Raw genomic sequence first — 27,202 nt, forward strand, 5'->3', positions numbered from 1 at the left:
TTAAACCAATGCCTTTGCAGTGCTTGTATGTGGTGTGGGTGACTGAGTCCAACAGAATGATCCATGTCTCTGAGCAGGGATTCTGTAATTTTCTGTTAAAGATTATATCTTTAGGTATTTACATACACGATGAGGGTAGGTAGATGCAGTCTTTATGTGTTGCCTCGGTCAACTTGTGGGTTATATAAGCTTTTCCAAAACACCGGATTGCTGGGCGTTAGAGTGACACTGGAATTGATGGTGCGTTCCCTCAAAGTGGTTCCAGATCTTGTGGTTCATCATGGTTTCTCCCATCTCTCTTTCTGTCTCTCCTGCTCCGCTCTCCCCCTCTTCTTTTAGATACAAATGGCACCATAACTTCTTGAGATAATTTTTTGAGGACTGTGACAGTAAAAAGATGCATTCAGAGGTTTTTACACCCTTGTCTTAATAAACCAGAGACAGTCAGGACATTCCTTTGCCAGCCAAAATCTGGCCAAACCTATAATCTGGGTGTGAACAGGGGACGGGTGGAGTCAGTGGTCTGCCTTAACCAGAATGAACTGAGATTAGATTGTTGGGAGGGAATAAGGCAAATGTAATCCACAGGAATTTTGTCTTGCTCTTTAGGTTCGTATCTCAATGAGAGGGACAAGAGATAGAAGGAGAAGATAGTTTGCTGCTGACCTCATCCATTTTAATGTAAAAACTTTGCCGGGTTGTTTTCTGTCGTATTCCTTTTTCTCCCCTTCCCTCCGCCTTTTTGTCCTCATTTTCATAATTGTTTTTTCTACAAACAAAGTAATTTCCTGTTCTCCCCTCGGGGCACATGGAAAGAGGACGTGACCAGGCTGCATCTGAGCTACTGATACATATCAACTTTCTGTCAAGTCTCATCTGGACAAGACCACACACACACAAACACACGCTCAGTAGTAATGTGTTGTGTGCAGCGCTGCCTACAGATCATGTGAAAACATATCTGCAAACTCATAATCTGACTGGTGATCTGCTATATGTCTTTCTACATCATTTTCCCTTTCACATAGAATCACATGTACCTAAACATGTTGTCCTCTGTCTGATATACGCCCAGATGAGCGTTTTAGTATTTTTTCATAAATAATCTCTGTGTGTACTAACATGTCATATCAAGTGACCTTTAAATGTATATTATCCGGCATGTTAATGTCAACATAAATATGACACAGGGAGGTTGATGCTTAGTTTTAGAAAATCCTGTGGAGAAAGAAGACGGCAACAGTTGCCAGCTTAGAGAACAAGGTTAGCAATGCTTGTAATGTTGAATTAACAACTGCTGGTCAAGTTAGATTTTTTGGTTTGTTCCAGAAGTGATCATGTGATAGGAGCATGACAAATGAGGAAACGACACGTAATGACAGTTCACACACGATCAGAAAGCAAACATGGGCATCCATATCATGGTTGTCATAGTCTCACTTTCTGCACAACACAACCTCGAAGTTTTCAAACTAAAATTTCCAGGCTTGTGGCTGCATCTGCCCGTTATAAGGTGGTTAAATGGGGCTGCTGTTAAGTAACCAGTTCATCTTCCAACTTTGGATTCTCTATCGAAATGAAAAGAAAAAAAAGATGTATAGATTTTTAAGCAGTATGTCTCCAAAGACTAGTGTTCATGCTTACATATCCAGGCTATTTGCTCTTAGCAGAGTACTGAAGCAGTGCTGACCTATGAGGAGCTGACAGTCTACACAACTAGCTTATCTTTCCAACAGGACTTTTGGGAGAGGCAGTTTGTTAATTAAACTCTGCTCGATCATTCGTTTATTGTGCGCACATGACAGCAGGAAAACATTGCAATGCAAAAAAAAACAGAGGAAAGGTTGTCGAGCTCAGTTGCAGCATGCTGCGTGATTCATTAGCAGCATTAATGACTTTTATAGTATTTCTACAAATTTTAAATAAACACTTCCACCCTCTGTTATCACTCAATGTCCAGCCCCACTTCTTTACAAGCGTTCAAGGGATAGAATCACGGTCGTTTATCTGATGGGTACACTAGCCTTCAGAAACAGGATTTGTCATTGAGAAGAGTTCACATAGACACACACCTGCTCGACAGAACCTAGAAATAAAGCTGTGCTGAGGATTATTAAAGAAAGGTTCCTTGAGTGTAATTGAGAGTGGAAGCACAGTTTCTGTAGCATAACATGCCATTTCAAGGCTGTAAAATATGTGCTCGATTTTATTATCTCAAGTCTCCCCATAAATTCTCAGTTTTAACATAAAAGCAATCGAGGTGGGCAAATAACACTCAAACTACCGTTCCAAGACCCTAATTGTGGCTTGGACCGAAGCCTAGCTGATCAATATAAGCCATAAGACTATACTAATACAGCTCTGGTTTTCTTGTGTCTAACCACAGAGTTTCATCTGGATCCTTGCTATTGTGCGAAGACTACCACACAAAGCCACCACAACAAATACTAGCCTTTAAGTTCATAAGTTCACCTGTATAAGATCCACAAAGGGATTATTGAGGGGTGTGTCAGATTGTATTGCATGGCACAAAGCTGCAAAATATTTTAAGTCTTTGTATGTGCACAGAAGTATATATTTAATGTATCAGTAAGTTTCTTTAGCTCACGGGCCTGCATTTTAGCCTAAATAGAAAACAAAGAAGAAATCTATAAAGAAATGCAAGAGGAGTCTATGAATTTTGTAATCAATGTAGCGACAAACTTCCCATACAAGCAAACATACATCACATCTTGGTAAGTCTGAGCAATATCATGTGGCAGTTTTCAGGTTTGGTTCCAGTTCTTCTGCCAAGCTTTTATTGATTGAACTGTCTGCAGTGATCAGACTTGTTCATGTTAATTTTACAGTAATTTTTTCTTGGAATAGACTAAAAAGGCCCATGTGTATGTATCAGAGGGAGTAATGAATATTTATGTTCCCTAAGAGATGATTTCACTCCCTCCCTGTTTTTCAGCAAAATTTATTCTTAAACACAAAAAAGTAAATACATAAATTCCCATTTTGTTGTTGACTAGTGGTCTTCTATCTTTTTATATGTGCAAACAACAGTGATGCTCCCAAAGATATATTTTATTTTCGCTATCTTATGGCCATTCCTCTTGCACCTTTAGAGCATTCACCCCCATGACAAACTTTAATTCTGTCCAACACTTTATTCATTCAAGATGTAATAAGCATTCTACAATATGACAATGTGACAGCAACTGCAAGTGGTACTGTCCATGTCTCCGTTGAGCTGTTTATTCTTAATCATTAATGGCCAATCTGTTCTGTAAAATTGTAAAACTGAGTCATCGGTGACTCATGTCAAATGTGGGCTTGTTTGCTTTCTGTGTAGGTGTAGGGATGTGAGTGTATGTGTGTCTAATGTTTTCTCACCACAGACCCTCCATCCTTCGTCCTCCTCCAGCCCCTCCTCTTAGTGCAGAGTTCATACTCACGCAAACGCGGATCTCGTGGTTTTAAAGAAAAAACATCCATCCTCTCATCAGTGACTCACTCTTCATTGCACACCCACACTGTCTTATGCCTTATGGCTCAACTACTTTGAATTGCTGCATTTGATATTACAATGAAAATGTTGAAAAAAAAAATCTCTGGATAATTGAGTCATTATCATTTTTGTATTTAGCATATTTGATTTTCCACAATTTTAAGAATACATTCTGTGAATCAAGGCCACTCTCATTGTTGGGCACTGAGTGACTGTGTAATATTTTCATGAAAATCAGATACAAGCGTAAACAATGCAGTAAGATCCTGGAAATAATGAGCAGGATAACTCAGACAAACTTTTTAATTATCAACTTATTGTAGCCAATATGTTGCTCCATTTGCCATGTGTGGTAAAACTATACTGTGCTGACACTTCAGCAAGCTTGGTCTGTCAAATATTATAAATTAGCAACACATTAACATGTAATACAGTCCAGTGCACCAACACCACCCACAATGTCCTCAACAGTAAACATTAAGGTAATAATTTACCTTTCTGAAAATGTCAACAAAAACTGAGAATGTAGAATCTGTGTAAAAGTACAATCTGTTGTATTTGATGATTGAAGTTTAACAGATAAAGCAACCTCTGAGTGTATATATTGTGCACTTTTTAACGTTCAAGAGACTATGCGACTGTAATGGTCCTAAACTGGAGTGCTGAGAACTCTGTAATAAGGCTCAGACAATGAGAGGGCAGTAATAAAGGTCCTTACTGTTTTCATGGTGAGCCAGAAGACAAGTGAGGACCTACAGCAGAGACGCATTTAAATTGAATTCCTTGAAGGTCAACGGATATATCATCATGTGTCAAAGCTTTTTGAGTGCTGTTGGAGTTGGTCCACCTGTTGTATTGCTGCATTCATTCCCACAGCCTTGGTTTTTGTATGAGGATGAACACTACAGGAGTGTGCTTTTGCCACCTAATTTATTAGTCTGTTAAACGAGTACTGTATTCAGAAAATCATATTTGGTTTGTACTTGGGGTTTTTTGTATATGTGCTTTCAGTCTTTTCAAAAAGACATAGCTACAGTAGTCTGAAAGGAATTTAACAGAATGGAAGCAGACGGAGGTTCTTGTATAATATCTTTTGTAACATATTCATAAATGTGTTGCATAACATGAAAGCATTTCCTACCCACAGTTATTTGATTGCATCTTCTGATACAGAATTGCTGTGTATTATTGCTGCCATCAAGGTCATAAATGTGGCAATGTGTTAGTAGAAGGTGACGTTACCTTGATCCTTGTAGGCTGACAAATCCACTCATCTGCAGAGAGGTCTTAGATAAGTTTTTTTGTTGCCTAGCTAATAGCTAAAACACCCGAGAAGCCTTAGCCTTGAAAATCAATCACACTGGCTGACGTCACACATGCCCTCAGTGTCTAGCTTGAAGCCTGGGAATGGTTCTTGGAAACATTTCTGTCCAGTTATCTTTAAGAGGCTGATCTTCAAGTTGTTGTCATGCAACCAACAACCACCTTGGTCTTACATCTTAGTCGTCACCTGTGGGTGTTTTCTGTACATTTCAGCATCTTACTTTGTGCAGGAAAAGGATGTATATTAGTGAGTTGAAATTATCTCTAAATACACTAAACTATTTGTCTGTGACGTTGTTTTGTCATTTTATAATACTGTTATGCAGAACTGAATTTTTTTCATTTATTTTTTTAATACAAGATTGTGTGAGAATATGACCGTTTATGAAACTAGTAACAGCAGGCCCATTTAACAAGCAGCCAGCATGCTGTCAATAGAGACCAATGCTCTATGAACATCGATTTTGAGAAAGGAAATAAATAGCACAGATGGCTTTACTTTTTCTCCGCATCTGTGAAATGACTTCTGTTCTAGCTGAACTGATTGTTGAACATCACTCCACAGCCAAGCCAATGTCCCAGGTACCTCTGGCTATGAAAGGCAGTATGCATATACAGAGAAAAGAGGATGTGTCTCTTGCTCTGCTATTTTATCTTCCTATGGTAATGGGGTTCAGCTAGATGGCCACATATGGCATTTCTGGGTACTGTCAGATTAATGTAGATGAAAAGAGAAGGAAGAATTTCTAACTTTTATTTGTTCCCCCTCAGTAGCAGCTGTGGTGATGTGTTTTGATAGGAGGACATGACTGAAATAGCTGGGGACTCTTCTTGAGGGGAAAGTCTGAGGCCTAGCAGAGGTTTTGACAACTGTAGTCTGGCAGCAGCCTCACATAGTCTTTTCATGTGAAGATGGTTAAAAGTACCCTGCAGAATTCAGAATCACTGGATGACACTAGAGCACCAGCATCTCTGCCCAAAACAATCGGCACGATGGCCACACCTCCCTCTCCTTTCACATTCATTTACACGTCCATGCTAGCATGGCAAAATACTTTGAATGGCTGCAACGAGCCGGTCTTTCTTCTGCTCGTGTCTGTTCCACTCTGCATGTGTCTGTTTCTACAGTAGATTGAACTGGAGCAGACTTTTGTGTGAAAGCAGACACCCTAAGAGTGGACCAATGTAGGCACAAGTGGAGGAGAAGCAGAGGAGAGCCTTAAAACAGCAGTCGGCACTGTTACACTGAGCTCAAGTGAAACAAGTGCACAGAAGTAAACAGCATAAATAAAATACTTTGTTTTTAAATGCATTGAATTTTGGGGCACCAACTGAACGCTGGGCTGCACTTTCACTTTATTCCAGTGCAGCATAGAAGGTTACACTTAGTCTATTCGTAAGGAATGGGCGGCTCAGCAGCTTCAGAGGGAGGCACTCACATGCACTAACGTACACTAACTTGCTCACTGGCTGCCAGTAAATAGAACAGAAGCTTGGATTACAACACACAGTGGGTGTGACTGCATTCTCAGCTAAGGACATTACTCCACAGTCTCTTTACAAAGCAGGTATTTGTTTGTTGCGTTCTTAATGTTATACTCATGTCCAAAATCTCACATATTACACCTTTAGAAGGACTTGTGTAGGAAATAGCTGCCAACTATACTATTGGCCAACTATAGGTCACCCCCAAAATGTGTTTTTTACACAGATTTCAGAGTTATAGTTTAGAATCTTCAGAAAACTTTTGTTATGTGTAGATATGGGGGAAAAATATCTATAATTGGCAAAACAATGAACTGTGGGTGTTTTTAAAAGGGCTTAGAGCGATGATCCCTGCTGATTCTTAAGGGCTTAAAGTCCCGTTTGTGATTTGCTAATGCTTTGAGAGACATGCTTAAACTACCACAGAATGTATCTTTAATTGAATTTTGCAAACTAGCAGTCACTCACTGAAGAGCCAGCTTTATTATGAATTACATTCTATGAGCAACACAACCATATGTTTGCTATCTATATGGAACAAGCAGAAGTTGCGGAAATGTTGCTCTTTGACACGAGGAACGCTTTAAGCACCAGCTGGAGGCCGATAGGGCACTCGGTTCCCATATCTGCCTCGCCGATCTATGAAAGTCTTGTGTCAATAAATGGACCGAATGGTTGAAAATACATCTTCCCCCTGTGTCTTTGCGCCGATAATCCGTGTTAAAAGCTGCTATGTTGGCTCTGCAGCAGGGTCATTTGCCACACAGTCCTTGGTGGATGCTGCTATATTTGGAGCCGGGGGATGAGAACCATGAGTGTTAGCTGTTTATAGGGATGTAGGGGGGGGGAAAACAATGAGTGCAGAAGAAGAGATAGATTGACAATGAATAGCAAAGAACCCTGATTTTAACTGAAGTCTGTAGCAACAAAATAAATATTTATTAGATTTTCATTTAAGATGTAGTGCAAGCCCAGTGTCTCACATAACCGACAGTAAACATAGTACATTCTGTAATATCACTGTTAAGATGCGCAGTGTTTAAATAATTTAAAAATGATATGCTTGGATAGTTGCATTGAATTTTTCCAGCTCAGATCGAATGATATGTGTGGCAGCATCCTGAAACAATTAGTCTATTGAATAATCATTTGTCAAGCAAAAATACAAATAATTCTCTGGCAGTTTTTTTTGGCTACTCAGATTTGAGTATTTTATGATTTTCTTGCTAAATGTAAAAATTAATATATGAATTAATACAAAAATCTATAGAATTATTATTAATGAAAAGATCTGCCAGTTGCTTCTCCTATCTATTCATTAATGTCCTATATTTAACTCTCACTACAAGATACATCTGAATACTTGAAACAGTAGATATTGAGTGGAAACAGAGTGGTTGCACAGATGGATGCATCACCACCATCCTCGCATTCTTTTGTTCATCTCTGCACCAACTGCCAGCACACTGCTACACTGCTATATGGTTTCTGGCCCTGACCCACTTTCCTTAGAGGTGGGTGACGTCACTTGATGAAACATCCCCCCCCCCCCCAATAAAAAGGGTGCATCCGTGCATCAAAACAGACATGTACCATCCAATTCCTAATCTGTATGTGTGTGTGTGTTTGTGTGTCTGCACCGTGGGTACATTGTTGCTGCAAGTGTTATACTTGATAGCTCACAGTGCAGCCACCTGGACAGTACAGTCAAGTCCTAATTTTAGCATCCACAGCCTCAAATGCAAACTGACACCGTCTCTTTGTCTTTTCTCTGCCAGACTGACACAGGCTTTCTAATTGAAACACATACACTGGTATGGAAACACACAGTGAGGTTGTGACGGTTGTTGTTTGTTTCTGTTTTTCTTCCATTATGCCCCCATAGTTTTCTGCTTGTGCTGCAACATAATGAGACAAGGAGGCATTTTTGCTTCTCTTCTCTTGCCTTATTCTGTCATATTCTTCTTCCATCTTTGGGTTCAAGGCTGCAGGGTCACAGAAGTGATACATTCAATCCTGACACCAGCAAGGAAAATGTACATGAAAGCTCACGGAAATGTGCACGGCATTTCTGTGAATGTTTTTCTCTGAAATGACTTCTTAGTGTGTTAAATATAGCTGTTAAATAGGAGCTTATGGTTTTCATTAGCACATCCTGAGTTAATAATCATCTACGCAGTCTCTTCTGTTTACACTACACTGTCGAGACTCCTTGTCAAAATATAAGCTCTGTGCAAGTTTGCAAAAAACAGAACATGAAATAAAATGGAGGCTGCATTCACATTGCGACATCACTATTTTTGCCTCGGCATCATCGCAGTGTTGCATGGTCCTATCTGCCGGTCTCGAGCAGCATATCTTTCCTCACCTGTCTGCTCGTCCTCCTGCCTCTCAGGGCCAGGAGGATGGATGAGTCACTCTAACAAAAGAGTCTTTTAAACCTCCTGTTTGCAATATGCTTGTCTATCTCTCTGTTTGTCTACTGTATGTCAGTCTTGTCTGTCTTCCTGTCTCACTGTTTCATACTATTTCACACAACCTGTCTGGTTTTTTTTGTTTTTTTTTTCCCCATGTGCTTGTTTGTATGCCTGCAAGCCTTCATCCTGTACCACTAATTACTTATCTCCTTGTGTGCTAACCTGTCTGCCTGCCTGGCTGTCAGTGGATCCACATGCTTCTCCTCGTGCTTAGTCAACAGCTTGACTCAATACCCACAACAACCCAGCGCACCGTCTTCACACTGTAATTCTCTCATGCCGTTCCCCCCACTGAGCATGCTCTGACATGCTTACCATACGGCCTCATAAACATCAACATGTTTGCTTCATTTACTTTTAAAGAGAAATATACATAATAAAGGTACAAAAACAAATTGTGCCTTAAGGAATTTATGTCATGTCCAGATTGGTAAATTAAAATTCAAATGAGCATATTTTTTTTTCCCCACAAACATTCAACACTGCTTTTAAATCTCAATGGCGTATTATCGTCCTTCCTACTTATTATGCACAGCAGCACAGGTCGCCCATTCAGAGTTTGGAGTGGCCTGGCCTGGTCTGCTCTGCTGTGGCTGGCAGCATAAGCTGTGTGTGTGTATGTGTGTTTTGCTGGTTGACTGGCTGATAGAGCGTTTTCATCTCATCCCCCTTTGGAGCAGCTTGTTTAACAGCCTCAGCTTTGCCCGTCCAGAAGCAGAGCTGTCCTGTGAGTGTATTTTGTCCATGGTTGCCTATGTGCATCCATGTGTAATTTCAATTTTTGTCTATGTGTGTGTTTCTAGAGCACGGTGTACCTTCCAGTTTAGTTCTCTTTCTGACTGTGACTTATAGCTGGGGCTAATGCACCAGGTCCCTCTGGCTAAAGGAGACGTGTAAGCCTACAGGAAATCAGTTGCTGCCATGCACAGACTCAGTCACAACACTTAGTTTGAAACAAGTCCTTTTTAGTTTTACTGGCTGCACTAGATGGAATCATGATAATAAAAAAAAGCAGCTTTTGCTCGGGTTTATTAAATCCGAAAACAATGCCGATTACTTAAAAAGATGCCGTGGGAAGGGTAACCAAGATATGAGAAAAGTTTACTTTAATTAAATCCCTCTGAACCCCTGGCAGTTTCTAGGAATTTCTGTAGTAGAAATTGTGCAATGTAGAATAGTTATTTTGAGAAAATATCATGATTTTAAGTTTTGATTTGATGAAGTTTTCCAACAACATAACACAGATGAATAACTCAGGGACTGTCTGAAAGTTTGAAATATTCTTTCTGTTTTTACAGTTTCCGTCTTATAAATAGTCTCATTTTTTAAACGATAATCTGCCTTCAAACCCATCCTTACGGTGAAAGTTTGTCACGTACACTCTTTTTAATAATGGCACAAAGGTATAATTGCAGTGTTTTAAGTGGTTCGTTTCCTTATTGAGTGTTGTGTCAGTGACGACCACTTTCTGTAGGTTTAAGGGTGGGGCTCACAGAGCTGTAATAATAATACACTGGCTGCTGCTCTATGTGGTGTTCCTTCTTTTGTGAATTTGTTCTCACATCTTGGGACCTTTTCTAAAGTTAGCTTCATACGTCTCCAAGGTTACCATAAACCTGACATTCTTCACTTTTTTCAGTCACCAGATAAATATTATTTGAACATAATCGCCCCCCAAAATGACAACAGCATTCTATAGACATCCTACAAAAAGAAACGCCTCTCTTTTCTAGAGCAAAGAAATAAAATGCATGACAAACACTGGTCAGTGTGCTGTTGCTCTTCAAATGTCGTGAGGTTTTTTAGGTTTGGCAGTGTCCTGTCCTGTTTGGCCTCATGTCGTTTGGCTTTTCCTAGAATTACATTACTGTGTCTTGAGAGAAGACCTCTAATTACGTTAGCACTTGTGCTAGCATCCCTCTGAACGGAAGTCATCAAGTCATTAAACAGTGTGTACCGCACACACTGTTATTTCCCTATGTTAATTAAACCCTGCCATACACATTCAGGCTGTTTTCTTTCACAATAATGTCATCCAGTCAGATGTAGTTCCCGCCATACTCCACACATGGGATAGTCCTATTTTATTTTAAAATCACATTGATCAGCTGAATTGTGTTTCTGCTGCATTTCTGAGTCACAATGATTACTTTCTATCAGTAGTTGTTTGTGTTCTTTTAATTGTAAAAAATAAAACAAAAAAACAAGCCAATAAAATAAAAGAAAGAAAATGCAGTTCATAAAGACAAGAAAAACAGGAGGTACAGACCATGAAATAAGAATAAAGTGAATTATTCATGCAGATTTTAATCTCACGTAGTGTAGTGTGCAGCTGCCATGCACACACTGACACATCCAGTGATACACACACACACACACACACTCGATGCTCTTTCATTAGTACAGTTGTAAATCTGTCAGCTCTTGCTTGCGGGCAATGGTGGATTTACAAGAAAAGGAAACAGACCCAAAATAAGAAAGAGACGAGATGCTAAAAGAGGGGTAAGCAATATACAAAAGATGTTTGAAGACATGAACTTTAGCCTAAAACAAGAAAGAAATTAGATTCTGCTGAATTGGTGCAGTTTGAAAATAGACAAGACCCAGAATATTAGTGCTGTGTGCTCAAAGTAAAAAAAAAAAAAAAGAATAAGAAGAACAAGAAGAAGTTACAGTCCATAGCTTGTGGATTTATACACAACCAGAGTTTGACATTTTTGAATCAAAGCAGCTGTAATGAGAAGTGACACTCAAAGAACATAAGTGTTGAAATTTCAGGCTCAGCCTGATGCCAAAATGACACAGCCGTTGAGGAGAACTCACTGACAACAGAGACATTTTTAAGGGAGACGCTCCTCAGTTGAAGAGTCTTGAGTAGAAATCTATGGAAAAATTCTGGAACTCCAAAGATGGCGGTTGAATGGTACATGTCCCACCCCTCCTTCCAAAAGCCAATCGTCTCATTTGCCACAGTCAAACCAGGAAACATCCAGCTAATTGTAGTGGTTACATGTACTCAAGCGTGATGTTAGTAGACTGTGCTCAGAGGTGTATCATGTGGGGAAAACACTTTTTGAAACCTTTTTTTGGGTCAGTCACCAAACTGGTCAATCAGACTTGACTGATGATTCTTTACATGCACTTTTTATGTCCTGATGACCTTTGAATTTGCAGTTTTGGCTCTCTCCAAATTTATGTAAAAAGGGACACGGTCTTGTTACCAAGATGGCTGCCGAGTGGTGAGACTTGCTTCTGAGTACTTTGCTGTCAGTCTGTTCCTTTATAGCCCAACAATCAGAGATAACTCGGTATATTACACTACAGGCTGAGGGGCACACTGCATCCTCTTATTGAAGCCTCCAACAGATGGTTCAGATCAGAAGGAGGGGAGACTGTCAAACTAGAGACTGAAATGAGAAATCTTTAGACTGGCTTTGCAAACATGAAGCCTTCAGTACTTTTCGAGCAAAAATTGATCTCAGTTCTGGGGAGGAGGTGTCTGTGGACGTGTGCACAATTGTGCAAATTTTCTTAGTATCTGTAAAACACAGCAGGATGAGCAAACAGACAGCAAACAACACATACATGCTCACAGGCACCCACACACAGTGTGATAGTTTAAGCACTTGAAAAAGGATCGCACTTTAAAGTAATGCATTGTTTATGGTAATGTATCACCTGCTTAAAGTCTACCTGTTGTACACATTTTTATTTGAGTATTTTTCCAGCTTCTGACTTGTTAGACATGTTGAACTGATACAACATGACAAGATAGGAGACATGAGCTACATAGCCAGTCATTCTTGATATATTAACTCAGACAATGGCCATGCAAATTGAAATTTTAAAGAGGTGTTTTTGAAATTGAATCACCAAGCTCTGTGCCTTTAACCATGTGTCTTGAGATTTATTCACCTTGTAAGTGTACCCAGACCGTGGCAGCTCTTGCAGACACAAGCGCTGTTTTCTATCATCTGATCAGCTAGTGGCCATGAATATTCATCATACTCTTGACGTGTGTACATAACACTGCAGGGACATGTGTGCCTGCCTGTGTGTACATAACAAGCTTTTCTTGAGAATATGAACATGCCTTCTGTCTGTATGTAGTGTATGTGCACGCTTCTCTACCACAGTTGTATATTTATTTGAGCTTAAACAGTGACTGTTAATAGGATGCAAGGCCAAATATGTTAGCAGGATCAATGAGAGGGTATTTCTGTGTGAGACTCTGTCCAGGAGGCTATCTTGGATTGATTTCCCATCATTTGACTGCAGCCATGCAGATGCAAAACTTGCATGGTGAAGAAATGTGTAAATGTCAGCTGATAAACACTTTCAAGCTGCATATGGAGCACTTACATTTTCTATGGTGAAGTGTTTTTAGACGTACACCTATCTGTAGTTTTTTATTAATTTATTGCAATGATGACATTTTGTCTTTAATTCATGAGTGGAGTCACTGGTGTTGAATTTGAGTACCAGACGCAGATCAAGGACAGGAGCACGATACCTTATCTATGTGTGAGTTAGCAAGACGTGGCATCAAGTTTCTGATCTGAGTTTCAGTGTGTACCTGCATGCGGTATGAGGAAGAGATAGGCTGGTCATGAGGTTGGGTGACAAAAGCCAGACAAAGACTTGGAAGAATGAGTGTGAAGGAGTTATCAGAGAAGAAATGGAAGGGGACAACTGGGCTTTTATTTGGGGTAAGAAAGAGGTGTGAGCTTCTTAGATCAGTTTGTACAGCTTAATTGTGCAGCGCAACTGATAAAATTAATCATACTTACTGCAGTAGAGAGTTGGAATAAACTACACATGGACTGTGATTGTACTTCCTTCAAGGAGAAAGGACAAGAGTGGATTTTATTTTTTTAACATGGAACTCATTCCAATCGATGTGTGAGTGATTGAGAAAAAATAAGAGAAAATATTGGCCAAAATAAGTTAGTGAGAGTTTGCAGATCCATGTCTTCTCTTCTTTTGTATGCTGCTTTCATATTGTAGTTATAGCCCACTGGACTCACATATTGCAGATCTCAGTGGAGTTTTTCCAAGTTTGTGCAGTTATTTAAACTAGCAATCCGATGGCTAATTAGAACATTGCTGATCTCACATGCTCTCTGTAGCGTTACAGATTGACATTTAGAACTTCATCATCTGTCTGACCTACAGTAAGCTCCTCTGTGCTTCGTCGGCTGCGTATGATATCCTTGTTAAATTGTTGACACATTGATTTTCACAGCGCTAATGAATTTTCCATTCTAAAAAAGTTGCCTTGAGGACTGCGAGGCCATCAGTCCATCTGTAATGACCTTGAACACACTTTTAGTTCTGAGAGTCAGTGTTTGCCATCACAGTGATGCTGCCAGCCACTCAATAATACATAAAATCGTTGCCTTTAATCTCCTGGATGATAGGTGCCAGACAGTTGACCTCACCTAGCCTTTAAGCCACCCACAGACACCGCCTTTTAGTCATGGCTTTGGTGTCTTACCATGCAATAATTCACTCCTTTCCTCTTTTTTCTTCTCAGGACTGAAAAAACGTACCAGGAAGGCCTTCGGGATACGGAAGAAAGAGAAGGACAATGACTCCACGTAAGTCCTTGTTTTCCTTTCTACCGTATGTATGATACAAGAACAGCATAATCGTCGCTCCGTGGCTAAAAGTGTTTACAATGAGACTACGCAGTGGACAAAAGAGTTAAAACCTCAGAAAAACTGATATCAGACAGCAGGTCATGCATATACGTTACAACAGGGTGAAGGGATTACAATAATTGAGAACAATTACAGGATTACTATAAAGTACAGGTCTTGTGAAATGCAGTAAATGTTACGCAGCTGCTGCCATGAGCAATGTGCAGTTCAAGAGTCTTGCACTCAAATATGAGTCACAGTAGTATACTGTATAGTCCAGTGTATTGCATGAAATCTTTTTTTTCTGATTAACTCTATGTCATGTTATTATGGACCTCAACATAATGGGCTACACTGTGACTGTATTTGTTGATGCAAGCTCATGTTGTCATATGAAAACGAAGACGGAGATTTTCTATAATTGTACAGGATCAAAAATAGCCTTAATGGACCAAATGCCTCGTCTTTGGTCAGCCTGATGAATCTTTGTCAAAATGATACTGAAGTTGTGTTTAGCCAATTTGAAACTCTGCATGAGGCACTTAGACGCACTGTGAAAGGTTTGTGTGCCTGGATGTCAGTGGGAGGGTAATTTGTGAGTGAATAAGTGTGCAAGTGTGGTTGTATGAAAACGTTATCCCTGAATAGTCTTTTTAGATATTTCTTCTCGACTAATTTGCGAAGCTCTTGACTTCCAAAAACATGTTAAGTGACGTTCAAGTTTTTGTTCTTCTCTCTTCTTTCACAGGGGGTCTCCAGACAGAGACGGGGGTGTAAGTAACACAAAGTATTTAATATATATAAGCCATTTTATTCATTTGTAGATTAGCTGTTAATGTAAGTATTACTGGAGGTAATGGAGTCTGGTATATGTGAGGTGCATCATTTATTTTCTCTGTTCTTTTCACTTGCCAGGAACCCCAAGAGGTTGAATCGGTACTGAACTCAGCTCTTTAGAATAGACTAGCCTCTAGAGTAGTGTAGTATGTAGTGTTTAGACTGGTTATAGAAATCACAGTACGTTCTTCAACTCATTAATCAATCGTCAGTGTTGCTGTTTCAGCTATCTTATCATTAGCAGGCTCTGTAAGGGCAAAAAAAAAAAAAAGGTAGCAGGCTATCCTGTGAGGGTGAACAGAGCTAAGCTGTGCAATAGTATACAGCTCCACTGGAGTGTTCACAGCTCAGCTATCATCATTATCAGGAGATCATTGGTAAATTTATAATATTTTTCAAAATTGGATGCTAATTTGATGATCTTAGGGGTTTCCTGTGAGAAAGGGAGCAAAACTGAGAACATGCGTCCAAGAGTTAATCAGCAAAGTTTGGGGACAGTCTCACATGACATAAGATCTAGCATTCACAGGATCAAGGTTTAGAGGGAGAATTAGCTGCAATAAAAAAAAAATTCTGTACTGTAGCAGCTTAGAAGTACTGCAGTTGTGCATAATATATTGTGCCTACAGTGTCTGGTGGGATTTTAATCAAACAGTCTCTGTCTTCTCAGTCTCAGAAGAAGACAAACGGGGCCCCTAATGGCTTCTACGGAGATATTGACTGGGACAGATATGTAAGTACAAGTTTGAGTGTAGGATTATTATTTTACACTGCTTTTGAAAAGTGTTTTGACTTGATCGGCTCACCTTCAAAACTGCAGCTTTGTTTTGACTTGCATGGAGTTAACCACTATTATTGATCTGTGCTATTGTAAAATCAATGTGGTATTGACAAATTTGTGGGCATAGTATGTTAAATTAAGTGATTGTAGATGGTGAGTCAAATGAGGGGATTGAACTGTTATCATTTGCAACTTTTTATTGCTCACTTTTTAGATGAGGATTATGACTTTGTCAATATGCTTTTGGTTGTGTGTCAGCTAGCAGAGAAGCTCGTATTTGTTAGACTGGAAGGCTCAGTACAGGTACTAAAGTCCTCTTTGAACCAAATGCTGTTCCTCTGTTAGCGTTTTATTGTCATACAGCTCATAGCACAGCAATGTGGTGCTCATAACTTCATACGGGTATTCAGAAAACTTCATACTGAGTCACTGTGTGTTTCAGAACTCTCCTGAAGTGGATGATGAGGGCTACAGCATCAGACCTGAAGAGGAGTCAGAGGAGGGAGATATCCTCAGCAAAGCTTGATGTTTCAATATTTTTTGTCTTATTTTTCTTTGCCCAGTTACTTACTAAAAATGGATTGCTTCTGTTTGTGCAGCATTTGTTAAAATAGTGTGTAGCAGCACGTATATTCTCATACTCTTTAAGATGGTTCACATCTCAGACTATTCAGTACACAGCATTTGTTTCAATTATTTCCTTGATTCGTTCCTCCTTGTGAGCCAAACAGTTACTGTCAGAAGTCTATTTATGTCTACATACTTATGTTCTCGGAATTAAAATTATAGGCTGCGAGCTCCACCTCGATCACTTTGGCAGTGCACCAGTTGTCTATCAGCTGTAGCATGATAGCGAGGTTAGCTTTGAAATCTGGGCCGACACTGTGCCAATTTTATCAACGTGTACCACGTGTTAACTCACACTACATACTCAGTTTGAGTTTTAATCAGCCTTTCTACATGGCCAGAATCTGTACCTTGTCTGCTCACGTACTTCAGGTCAAATACCAGCCGCACTGAATGTCAATACTAAGCCCCTGGTCACTTGGTCTGCTTACAATTCCACTAAAGTTTGTGTCCTCAGTGTTGACAAAGAGAGAGAGAGAGGCAATTTTTTATTTTATTTATTTATTACTTTTTTTTTTAAAGGTAGAATTTGCACTGTTGGTTTAAATGGTTAATTAGGTTAATGATGAAAATATTTAACTTGTCTTATTGAATGATTTTTAAAATGTATTTTATTTATGTATTTATTTATTTTAATCTTCTGGGTAAACAATTCCGTTTTTTCTTACTGACAGTATGCAGCATTTGAGTGGGCATAACGGCCAGTTAGACACTGTTAAATTCGTTCGTTGTTTTTTAATTAATTAAAAAAGTAGTTATGCATTATTTTTCTTTTCAGCTATACCGAAAATTCACCCAACCTTGACTCCAAAACAAAGTTTCAAACCATCCCATTACTTTAGTGTAGCATTACTCCACTAATACTGATAGATCAGTATGTATTAGTAAATCTTAGTGACTGGAAATTACTCAAATTCTGATGTAACTGCCAAATCAGTAAAAAAAAAAACAAAAAAAAACAATCATTTGCATATAATCAGTTATTCTATTGAGAGAAATCCACACAAGAAGATTTCACTTGACACACAGTGATGATAGAGTGATCAGCTTCTTAACAAAGTGTGACAACATCCAAATTAACAGATCTAAATGAAGTTAATAAGGCGCCACATACATCAGCATCACAAGAGAATGAGTCATTGACGCAGCAGACGTGAGCAGGACGATTTTGGAAAAAGCTCCATTACCTTTTTGTGAAGTGTGGAAATATCAGTATAGTCAGTACATTGACTCCAAGCTGTCAGCGTTTATTGAGTTCTTCTTTTTGTCCTTCGTTTTATCAATCATGCAGAGAGGATCTTTTTATTTCTAGAAAAAAAATTATTTAAGAAACAAGGAATTTTAATTCAGAGCGGACAGCAAGAAAATCACAGAAAACAGCATTCAATGTAAAAACAATTTTTGTGGAAATTTGTTAGAGTTTTGCAGGCAGTCTCTAAGTTTCACCAGAGATGGGATTCGTGAGTTCGGCAGCTCTGTGACAATTGTTTAACTGCATCTAAAATATTATGAAATTGCACTTGTACCCTGGAGTAGATGTTTGGAGAAAGGGCGATTGCTTTCCTTGACATCATGCTACTAGTTACCACCAAAAAGACCCACTTCTTCTCCTCTGATGAGTCGGAAGAAGAGGAGGACCAAAGGAAGAAGTTCAAGATCAAGATCAAGCCGCTGCCAGCTGACCGTGTCGTGGCGGTGCCCTCAGTTGATGAGCTCAAAGCCTCCATAGGCAACATAGCTCTGTCCCCGTCTCCTATGGTGAGTAGCTCCGACGCCGCTGCCCTCTCAGCCTGCTGTGTTATCACTGTTAAGATAGTAGTTATAGTGTGTGTTTGCTGATCATACCTCCTCTTCTTCACCCTCTTTTTAACTGCAACTCACATGTAGAACTAGATATCTGTATGTGGCGAGTAGTAGCTATGCATGTGTTCACATGCTAATTATTTTTACTGCATCTTGTGTGTGCTTGTATCCTCTGAGCTATTACATTTCTCTATGATGTATATTAATACCCCCCTCTTTGTTTTAACTGTTAGGTTTTGACTTGATAACAAAATTGTTGTGTTTAATGAGCCAGTATGCAACAGTACATAATGTCTCTGGTTTGAAACTTAGACTGAATCCCAGTCCATGTGCCTCTGAGGTCGTTGGATTCATATGTGAGCTTAAATGTCATATAGTTAATTTGCAATGTCTGTGATAGTTGGTCAGTGACCTCAGTGTCCTCCTGTTTAGTTTGGAGTCATTTATCACAAGGCAGATGTCCCTCTACAACAGAAACTGCGAAACTGTGTCGTGCTGCCAAATAGAAGGGTGCGAAGCTCTGGTTTGAAGTGATGCAGCCCGTTCGATGAGTCCAAATTCAAGCACACATCCCCTTTATTCAGCGCGACTCTAAAGCAGGCTTCAGCCAAACCTGCCTTTCTAGTCGCAACCTGTAATTCCTGTGCTTTGCAGTGAGGGCGGTTAGCTTGGGTGTCCGCCTTGAATAATTCAGGTAGGAAAGTGGGCACAATGAACCTGTGTGTCAGTCTGCTGTACAGTGAGATCGCTTGTGGTCATTTGATCTTCTGGCCTCAATAATTTAATCCAGCTTCAGTGTGTTCACCCACTGACTCTGTTAACCTGATCAGGAGCAAAGGTTTTTCATGTTGGTAATGGCTGTGTGCACGTGTAGAAAGAGTATTGTGCAGTAGATATTTAAGGAGACATTTGTTGTTTTTGAAATTGTGTTTTTTTTTTTCCTCACAAATATGACACTGAAGTGATGAGTTAGTCAAGAGAAAAATAATTAACAACAATTTTGGTGACAGATCCACTGCTAAATAATTTATTGAGCAAAAAGCTGAAACATTTGCTAGTTCCACCTTCTTATGTTGGAGAATTTTCTCAGTTTTCATTGTGAACTTTCAAGTTGTAGCTATGGTCACTATTTCTTGGCAAATATTGTGCAATAATATTGTTAACTACTAATTGATAGGGATGTCACAACACCAGAGGTTTGGGAGTCATCATCAATACCACTGAAAGTCTACGATTCTCAAAACCAAAACGCTTTTAAGGAATTAAAAATATTACTTTAAGTATTTAAAATGTCGTATTCATATGAAGCTCAGTCATTCAGTTTCCTCATGAGGAATGTCATGAGTTTTTATATTTTCTGAGTCTCTGAAAAGCTTCAAAGTTGGCTCCTGTCTCTCCTGCACAGGACCATGAGGAAAACCTCAGTCTCTGCTACACACAGTGTACTAACACACACCACTATAGGCTGATAGGCTGAATGGTAATGTTAGTACTCTACTAAAGTCACTGGCTGCCCTCAATGCACATTACAATCTATTGCTACATAAACCTAAACAGGCTAAATTACTCTTTGTCATTGTTGCGTGAGGAGCATTGCTACTACAAATGCAGCTTTTGCAGTTCATAAGTGGGAATCATAACATTTCAGGACACTGTATGACATGTTGATAATATATCAGCAATATATTAATATAAACTATAGAACAGTATTTATTATTATTTTTAATACCCACTGAAACTTTCCCACCTTGAATTCTATGTACAGATCCAGCTCTCTGTCTAAATTGTAAAGTTTGAAGTGTTTCCTCTGTTTCCAATGTGACACCGTTTAATTCTTGGTTTTGGGCGGGATACATGATCCATGATCAGCAGACCTGTTGCCCTACCTTCACTTGCCAACACAGAAATGGAGTAATCCTAATTTCCATTACACTACCTCTGACTGCTGCTGCACTTTTGATACCTTTGGTCTTGTGACATCCCTCCTAATTAATAATGAAAATAAATGTGAGGTGTGGCCCTAATAGTATGACAGGTATGCTTTGGAGGCTGTTGTGCATGGTGGTGTCATAGTTGTAGCCAGATTGTGTGAATACTTTGTTTCTTAGGCCAGAACAAGTGAACTATCTCCTTGAAATTCAATTCATTTAATATCGTCAAGTCACTTGAACGCTAACCGAGATCGTGACACTGAGTTTCCTGTGCTCAAGTTGTGATTATAAAACTGTCAGCTTCACCTCTACCAGTTTAAATTAGCATCACGTTTGCCTGGTCAGAGCTTTTCCCTCACACATAAATTAGGTGAGTCACAGAGTCGCTCCTGGGCCCTGGTAACCTTGGCAATGGACCGACAATAGAACGGTCTGATGAAAAGAGGAAGATGGGCCAAATGTTAACCAGCCTCCAAAAGCAAACACTGATTCTTTCTTTCTAGTTTGTTTGTTTTTCTTTTTCCTTGAACTTATCTAGATGAAGTTTATCTGAGGTCTAAAATGTTTATGACTCACTCACTTATTTAAAAAAATAAAATAAAAAATCAGACTTGACAACAGCCTGCAGCCATTTGAATAGCATTGGTATTCCCTGCACTAATCACTGAGGCTCTATATTATAATACTCCTGACACAGCTTTTCTGCGTGTAAATATGCATTTGCAAAGCCTTGACATGCTCTTACCCCAGCATGTGACAAGCCGGAAATACATACCAAGTATTATGTGTACCTGGATGCTTAATGATATGTGTTCTGACTGCATAATATTCGGCATATTCAGCATAAATTATTCATTTGTACACAAGCTTGTGAGAAGGACATGGCGATGCAGGTTATTAGCTTGTTTCACATAAAACCTGAGCCAGGATACAGTGTTCACATTATGTTGGGAGAAGTAGCTGGTGTTATGTACATGGGAGGACGAAGGATTGACTGAATGTAGGGAGAAATCATAGCACTGCACCACTTCAGTGTGTCTGTATTTGTGTTTGCTGTGGATGTGGAACAATATACACGAAAGCTTTGCTTTGCCAGTATTAATATCCTCTTCGCTTTAGTCTTCTAACTATTCTACTCCTGTCTTCTTCTTTTTTTTTATCCCTCCCTTACTTCTTGTTCTTTTGCTGATTCAAATCATGCTAACCCCTGTAGAGGAGTCCGGTAAGCCTTTGATTTGTTTGTGTCCTTTTATATATTTCGGCTGACTTTTTAATCTTCCTAAATGCTGGCTTATTACTCATGAATGCATGTGCTGTGTTTTGTGCTGCTGAAAATAGGCTAACTACATATGAAGCAGAATATTAAGGCAGTGTGTGTTGACAGGAAGTTTTATTATCGGGCCTGCATTTACAGGGCAAATCGCCAGTATTATGTGATTTCTCTGTTCATATAACTTGTGTTTTTATTCTGGCAGATTATGAGCATGTGTGTGACTACTCAGCATTTTTATGCCAGATGCAAGCTGATTTGTTTGCCTAAGTACTTAGACTACAAGAGACTGTCTTTTAAGGTGTTTCCGCTGACTAAGACATCTTAAATCTGACTTTAATTGGTTCTGGAGTCTTGAGTTTCCAGTCCTCAGTCCAAATAACAAGCTACAAGCAGTAGTGGAGGCGAGGAAAAGGTCAGAGATGGAGGTAAAACGAAAGTGAACAAAGATGTCTTGCATCACGTATTGTTTTCTCTCGTCTTTACCAGCATACCAGCCAGAAAGGCTCACTTTAGAACACATGAAAATTTTTTTTTTTTTAAAAGGAGCACCCTATTTTCATGATAAATTTTTCCTGTTTCATTATTATCTGCCATCAGTGTAGTCAACCAGCGTGCAGTCAGTTGTACACAGAGTTTTCCCCTCAGGCGAAGTCTGTCGGTTTACAGCCCAGCTCACGCTTTGTTCTGATATGAACCGTCAAAATTACAAAATTTATCTTTACTCCAGCACCAGAGGCAAAGATGCAAGATTGAATTTGAAATTGCAAAACAAAAACACCCAGCCCTTTAATTCTTCTATATTTACATAGTTAAAATATACGACACAGTTGTATTAAAGATCAGCGTCAGTCCTGAGAGAGACTAAAAGGTCATAGCGTGCGACAAAGCACTTCCTGATGTTCTTCCTGTTTACATACAGCAAAGCAACAATGATTGGTTATGCCAAACAGTATTAAGCCGTGTCCTTCACCGCTGTGTCCAATGAAATGAGTCCTCTCCAGCAGAATGCCCCACCCACCGTTGCATCACTTTAATCACTCATGGCTCACTGCACAACTGGAACACGCACAAGAGTGAGGGATGGAGGGAGAGAGCGTTGATGCGAGGTGGACATGACGCAGACAGATGGAGAGATTTCAGAAGAAATTAAGGAGATCGAGGGGGCAGATGGGAGACTGCTAGGGAAAATAGAAGGAGACTCGAAAGGATTAGGCGGCAAAATTAAAGTTTTTACTGAAAAATTGTCATAAAATGGATACATGGAAACAAAAAGGAGTGAGAGAGGAGAGGGAAGCGATTGAAACAGCGCCACAGGATATTTTGGATAATGTCCAGTCAGAGGAGGTTCACAGATGACAGTCGAGAATCGTGCAGATATTCGAATTTATCTGAAGACGTTTAATTGCTACACGGTGGTTTCCTTCCCCACCAGCAGAAGTTGGGAATGCAGATGTCAACACAAACACAGAGAATCAGCTTGAATAAGTCATCTTTGGCTGTTCCTTAAAACACTTTTGCCTTATTATGCAGGACTTACTTGTGTTGATACAAAAAAAACATAAATCACATAAGGCCACACAAGCTGTTTTCCACAAAATCTAAGACAGACAAGGCCTTTTTAAGAATTTGTTATCATCCACATCCCTACATCTGTGCAGCCAGGCCAAACATTCTTCTTCTCCTGGTGCATATGATGTCTGCTTTACTGATTTGTCACTCTCTGACCAGGTGTCTCTTCTCTCTTCCTTTTTGCTGGTCACAGAGACGTAGCCCGGTAAGTGTCCTTTCTTCCTGTCTCCCTGGGGTCAGACTGAATATGTCACACGGCTTCTTTTACCCTTTTTCCTTTCACTTTGCTTTTGGGGTCACTTGCATAAGAGAAAATACGTAGGTGGGTTCAGCGGCTGAAGCGATGGGTCAAAACTGTTGACTGATTTGTTTTGATGTTAATTTTTATATATATAAATGTGCAAATATATAAATAAATATATGTTTTGGGATTCTCAAGATCACTAGTGTACTCGTGTACTTGTTTTTCATCTTGAATGCTTCGTGCTTGTTCTCTCTACTGAGAGAAAATTTGCACTTTTGACAGCTGGACCCTTTGATGTCTTACTTCAGTCACTCCCCATCGTGTCTTCTCATCTGCTGCCTTCTCTTCCCCTCCTCGTCTTCTCTCTCCTTATCTGCCCTCTGCCTTTCTTGGCCTCTTGTGTCCTTCTCATGATGAATTCATACATATACTCACTTATACTCGGGTATCTAGGATCACAGCTGGAAAGGCAATAATAATTCCACTGTTGCCTTTCCATCAGCTAAAGTCACGTCTCTTTCAAGTTTTTCACGCTGCAACTTCATCAGTCTCACACCTCATCTAGTACCAAGGGTGGCTTCTTAAGACTTCAAAAGCATGTTCTGAAAGCTTTCCAATATTTCCTGCTTTGACGCCACAAACCACTGCTCTCAGTTAGATCACTGCAGGTAGCAGCAGATTATTACGTTGCTATTTTCTGACTAATATTAGGCTAACAATATTTCTGTTGGTGAATTTTGGAGTGATTTATTGTCAGAACTTTGCATCCCTTCTATTGTATCTGTCTCGTAAGATATTTTTTTCCCCCTTTACGTTGGGAAATGTAATAAATCATTGAATCATGATCATTCACAGTGCATCAAAGTTTGGAGTTTACTTTGTCAGTATTAGCCTCTGGAACATAAGATCTAACTGTACTGTAGACACAGAAAGTAGTGTTGATATTGCTGACACTAAAATGCACCTATTAAGAGTCAGTATGTTTATTGATAACATTTAAATATATATGTATGTGTTATACTACTTTGTCTTTCATACTGTAAAGAGAAAGTAGTTTCGAGAATAAATACATCCAACTTCTGCAAAGACTTAGATGATTATATCTGCACACTAAATATGAACAGTGGGGGAGAGCTAGCATGTACAAGGCTAACAAAATAGTCCATGTTTAGAAGAGTTTTATTTTCCCATTAAATAATATCTTTCTGCTTTAAATGGCTCAGATGTAACTGTTGCTTCCCCTAGAATATGCAGCTCTATAAACTCTTATGTGACGCTCATAGTTGCACAAGAGTAGCTAGTCTCATCATATTAAGTCAACCTAAGGCTGAAGTTCATCCTCTGACCTTCAGTACTGTACAGCCTACATCATTGTTATGTTTAAACCACACATCATTTTCATAGAGTCACAGGAATAAAAACAGAATAATTCATTTATTTGCAGCTCTTGTACATTTCTAGTTTTAAATTTGAGTGTCCTAGCAGACAAACATTTTGCGGTTTTGTGTCTTTGCATTTTCACATGTTACTGTTATTTTGTCCCCACGTTACAGGGTTTGAAAAGGAACACATCCAGTAAGTACAAGTCTTGTTACACCTTGGGCCACGCTCACTTTTTAATAGTTGTGAACTAGGAGACTGTAATGCAACATTCACATGTGGTAAACAGATTTCACTTGTGGTTCCAGGTGAAGAGATTGCCAGACCGAGACGTGTTGTCCCTACTGTACCCACTGTGGCCCCCACACCAGCTCCAGCACCACAACCTCCCAGGTAGGTCCCACGTTGAAGATCAGCACCTGGCATTTAGGGTAAAGGTCTTATATATATGTACCATATACTGTGTGCATCGCTACTCATCCCTTCTCCTGTCTTGACATCATGCTGCATACAATTATGTTGTATATTTTGTTTACTTTTTTGCCTTCTAAATCAGAAATACTTTATTGGTCCTGAGGGGAAATTGCTTTATGAGGGCTGTCTTTAAAGGTAGACTTTTGTGTTGTAAAGCAGTGCAGTAGATTTGCTGTGTGTTGATTTCTTGTGGCACACACTGTAAAATGCAGTGAAGAAACTAATAGAAGTGATGGCTGCAGTGAGGTCATGTGTAATCACTTCAGTGTTCAGACTTTATATGTAGCTCCACCTAATTCAAAAACTGTAAAATAGTTTGATATTATTATTATTATGTTTGTAGCTTTTACACACTGTAGAGCTTAGAAATGTCACCATCATGCTTCATCAGGCCTCTTTGGGAGTTTGTCCTGCCCATCCAACCATGATGCGTTCTGTCATGGTCAGATGAACTGGGGATTTAAGTCGCACGAACCAGTGGACCAGCAAATTTATACAGCTGTTAGGTAGTTAGAAGCTGGCGTGTTCTGTATCGTAATGGTTAGATTCACCACATCCATGTTTCAACTGATGGGTCTTTGCTGCTCTCTCCCTGCATTTCCTCTCTCCACTCCCACTATCATATAGAGGCAGAAATGCAGCAAATAAACTGTATGTAGATTTGTTGTCTTACTGGAATCTTCTGCATATGACTGGAGTCTGCTGAGGTTACCAAGCTTGGTTGTTGCTGTCTAACTGTTAACTTTAATATTAACTGAAAAGTTTTCAAAAGAGATAAATCTTCAAAAAGCCTGTGGCCTTGTGGGAAGAAGGAACTTTCTTTGGGTAAAAGTCTTGATATTACCAAAGGCAATGTTTATAGAAATATGCATATTAGATTGTATTTCAAGCTCAACATTTGCCATTTTACTAAAAATTTTGAAAGAATGTCAAGCAAAGAAAGTGTTTACTTTTCTTGAGGGCCAAAGTGCTTTACAATAAATCAGCACAACGCTGTGCTATGAGAGTTTTATCGCAGGTTCTTGTATGAATGCTGAAAAACAATGTGTACAGTTGTTTTTATAGCTATTGCTCTGGAGATTGGTCATGTTATATGGTTTCTTGTGGTTTGATGGATTTATATTATTTATTGTCTTGTTGTTTGGCTGTTTGTCCAACTGTTTAGATGTTTTCTGTCCAGTGTAGTTTGTGAGACAATCATGGTGCAGATTCACACAAGTCAGGTGTAGATATGTCTTTGTAAGTGTGAACTGCAGCCACTTCTTGTGTACAGTGTATCTGTTCCATCTGGTGTCACCTCCTGTTTATTCTCTGGGCTAACTTGAATTATTTTAATTGCACCCCAAAACACGGAAAAGAGTGCAATATTGTCCACCCACTTCTTTCTGTCTCATTATTAAATTGTTTCACATCTCAGACTCTGTCACTATTTAGGCAACTTTCACAATACAATGTATTGTACACATCCATACAGTCCATCCAATATCTTCATCAACTTTTTAAGATTTAATGCAAAATGATGAGTATCAAAGGTGTGATAAAATGTTTTTTTATTTCAAGTCTGTCACACCTCTCACCTATAACGTGGTCCTTTCAGATCAGACGACACAAGTTGCAGTGAGATGATGCACCTTCTAACAGTCCCGTTTGCCAAACTGACTGATTATAACTTCTCCTATATTGTCCTTCGTCTGTCGCAGCAGTCAACAAACGCCAGTCTCCGAAGACACCACAGCCTTATTTGGGCCTCCTTTGGACACAAACTTCGGAGAACAGAAAACTGAAGGTAACCCTCCTCGCTGTGTCTTCGTCACTCTCCCTTTCTGTTTCTTTATGTGTATATCTTTGTCTGTATTGGTT

General features: G+C 39.4%; 1 protein-coding gene across 2 annotated transcripts in view; it reads left to right on the plus strand.

The window, feature by feature from the left end:
• sgip1a (SH3GL interacting endocytic adaptor 1a) overlaps positions 1–27,202 on the plus strand; it is a 66,994-nt gene that overhangs the window by 19,999 nt on the left and 19,793 nt on the right. For both annotated transcript variants that reach the window (XM_008302453.1, XM_008302452.1), the window contains 9 exons: positions 14,318–14,381; positions 15,172–15,196; positions 15,931–15,993; positions 16,484–16,547; positions 18,248–18,426; positions 23,438–23,449; positions 25,042–25,063; positions 25,177–25,261; positions 27,043–27,128. In XM_008302453.1, coding sequence (XP_008300675.1) covers positions 14,318–14,381; positions 15,172–15,196; positions 15,931–15,993; positions 16,484–16,547; positions 18,248–18,426; positions 23,438–23,449; positions 25,042–25,063; positions 25,177–25,261; positions 27,043–27,128 — 600 coding nt within the window. The remainder of the gene's footprint in view (positions 1–14,317; positions 14,382–15,171; positions 15,197–15,930; positions 15,994–16,483; positions 16,548–18,247; positions 18,427–23,437; positions 23,450–25,041; positions 25,064–25,176; positions 25,262–27,042; positions 27,129–27,202) is intronic.

The sequence above is a fragment of the Stegastes partitus genome, unplaced genomic scaffold, assembly GCF_000690725.1.
Source record: "Stegastes partitus isolate 25-593 unplaced genomic scaffold, Stegastes_partitus-1.0.2 Scaffold1819, whole genome shotgun sequence".
NCBI lineage: Eukaryota > Metazoa > Chordata > Actinopteri > Pomacentridae > Stegastes > Stegastes partitus.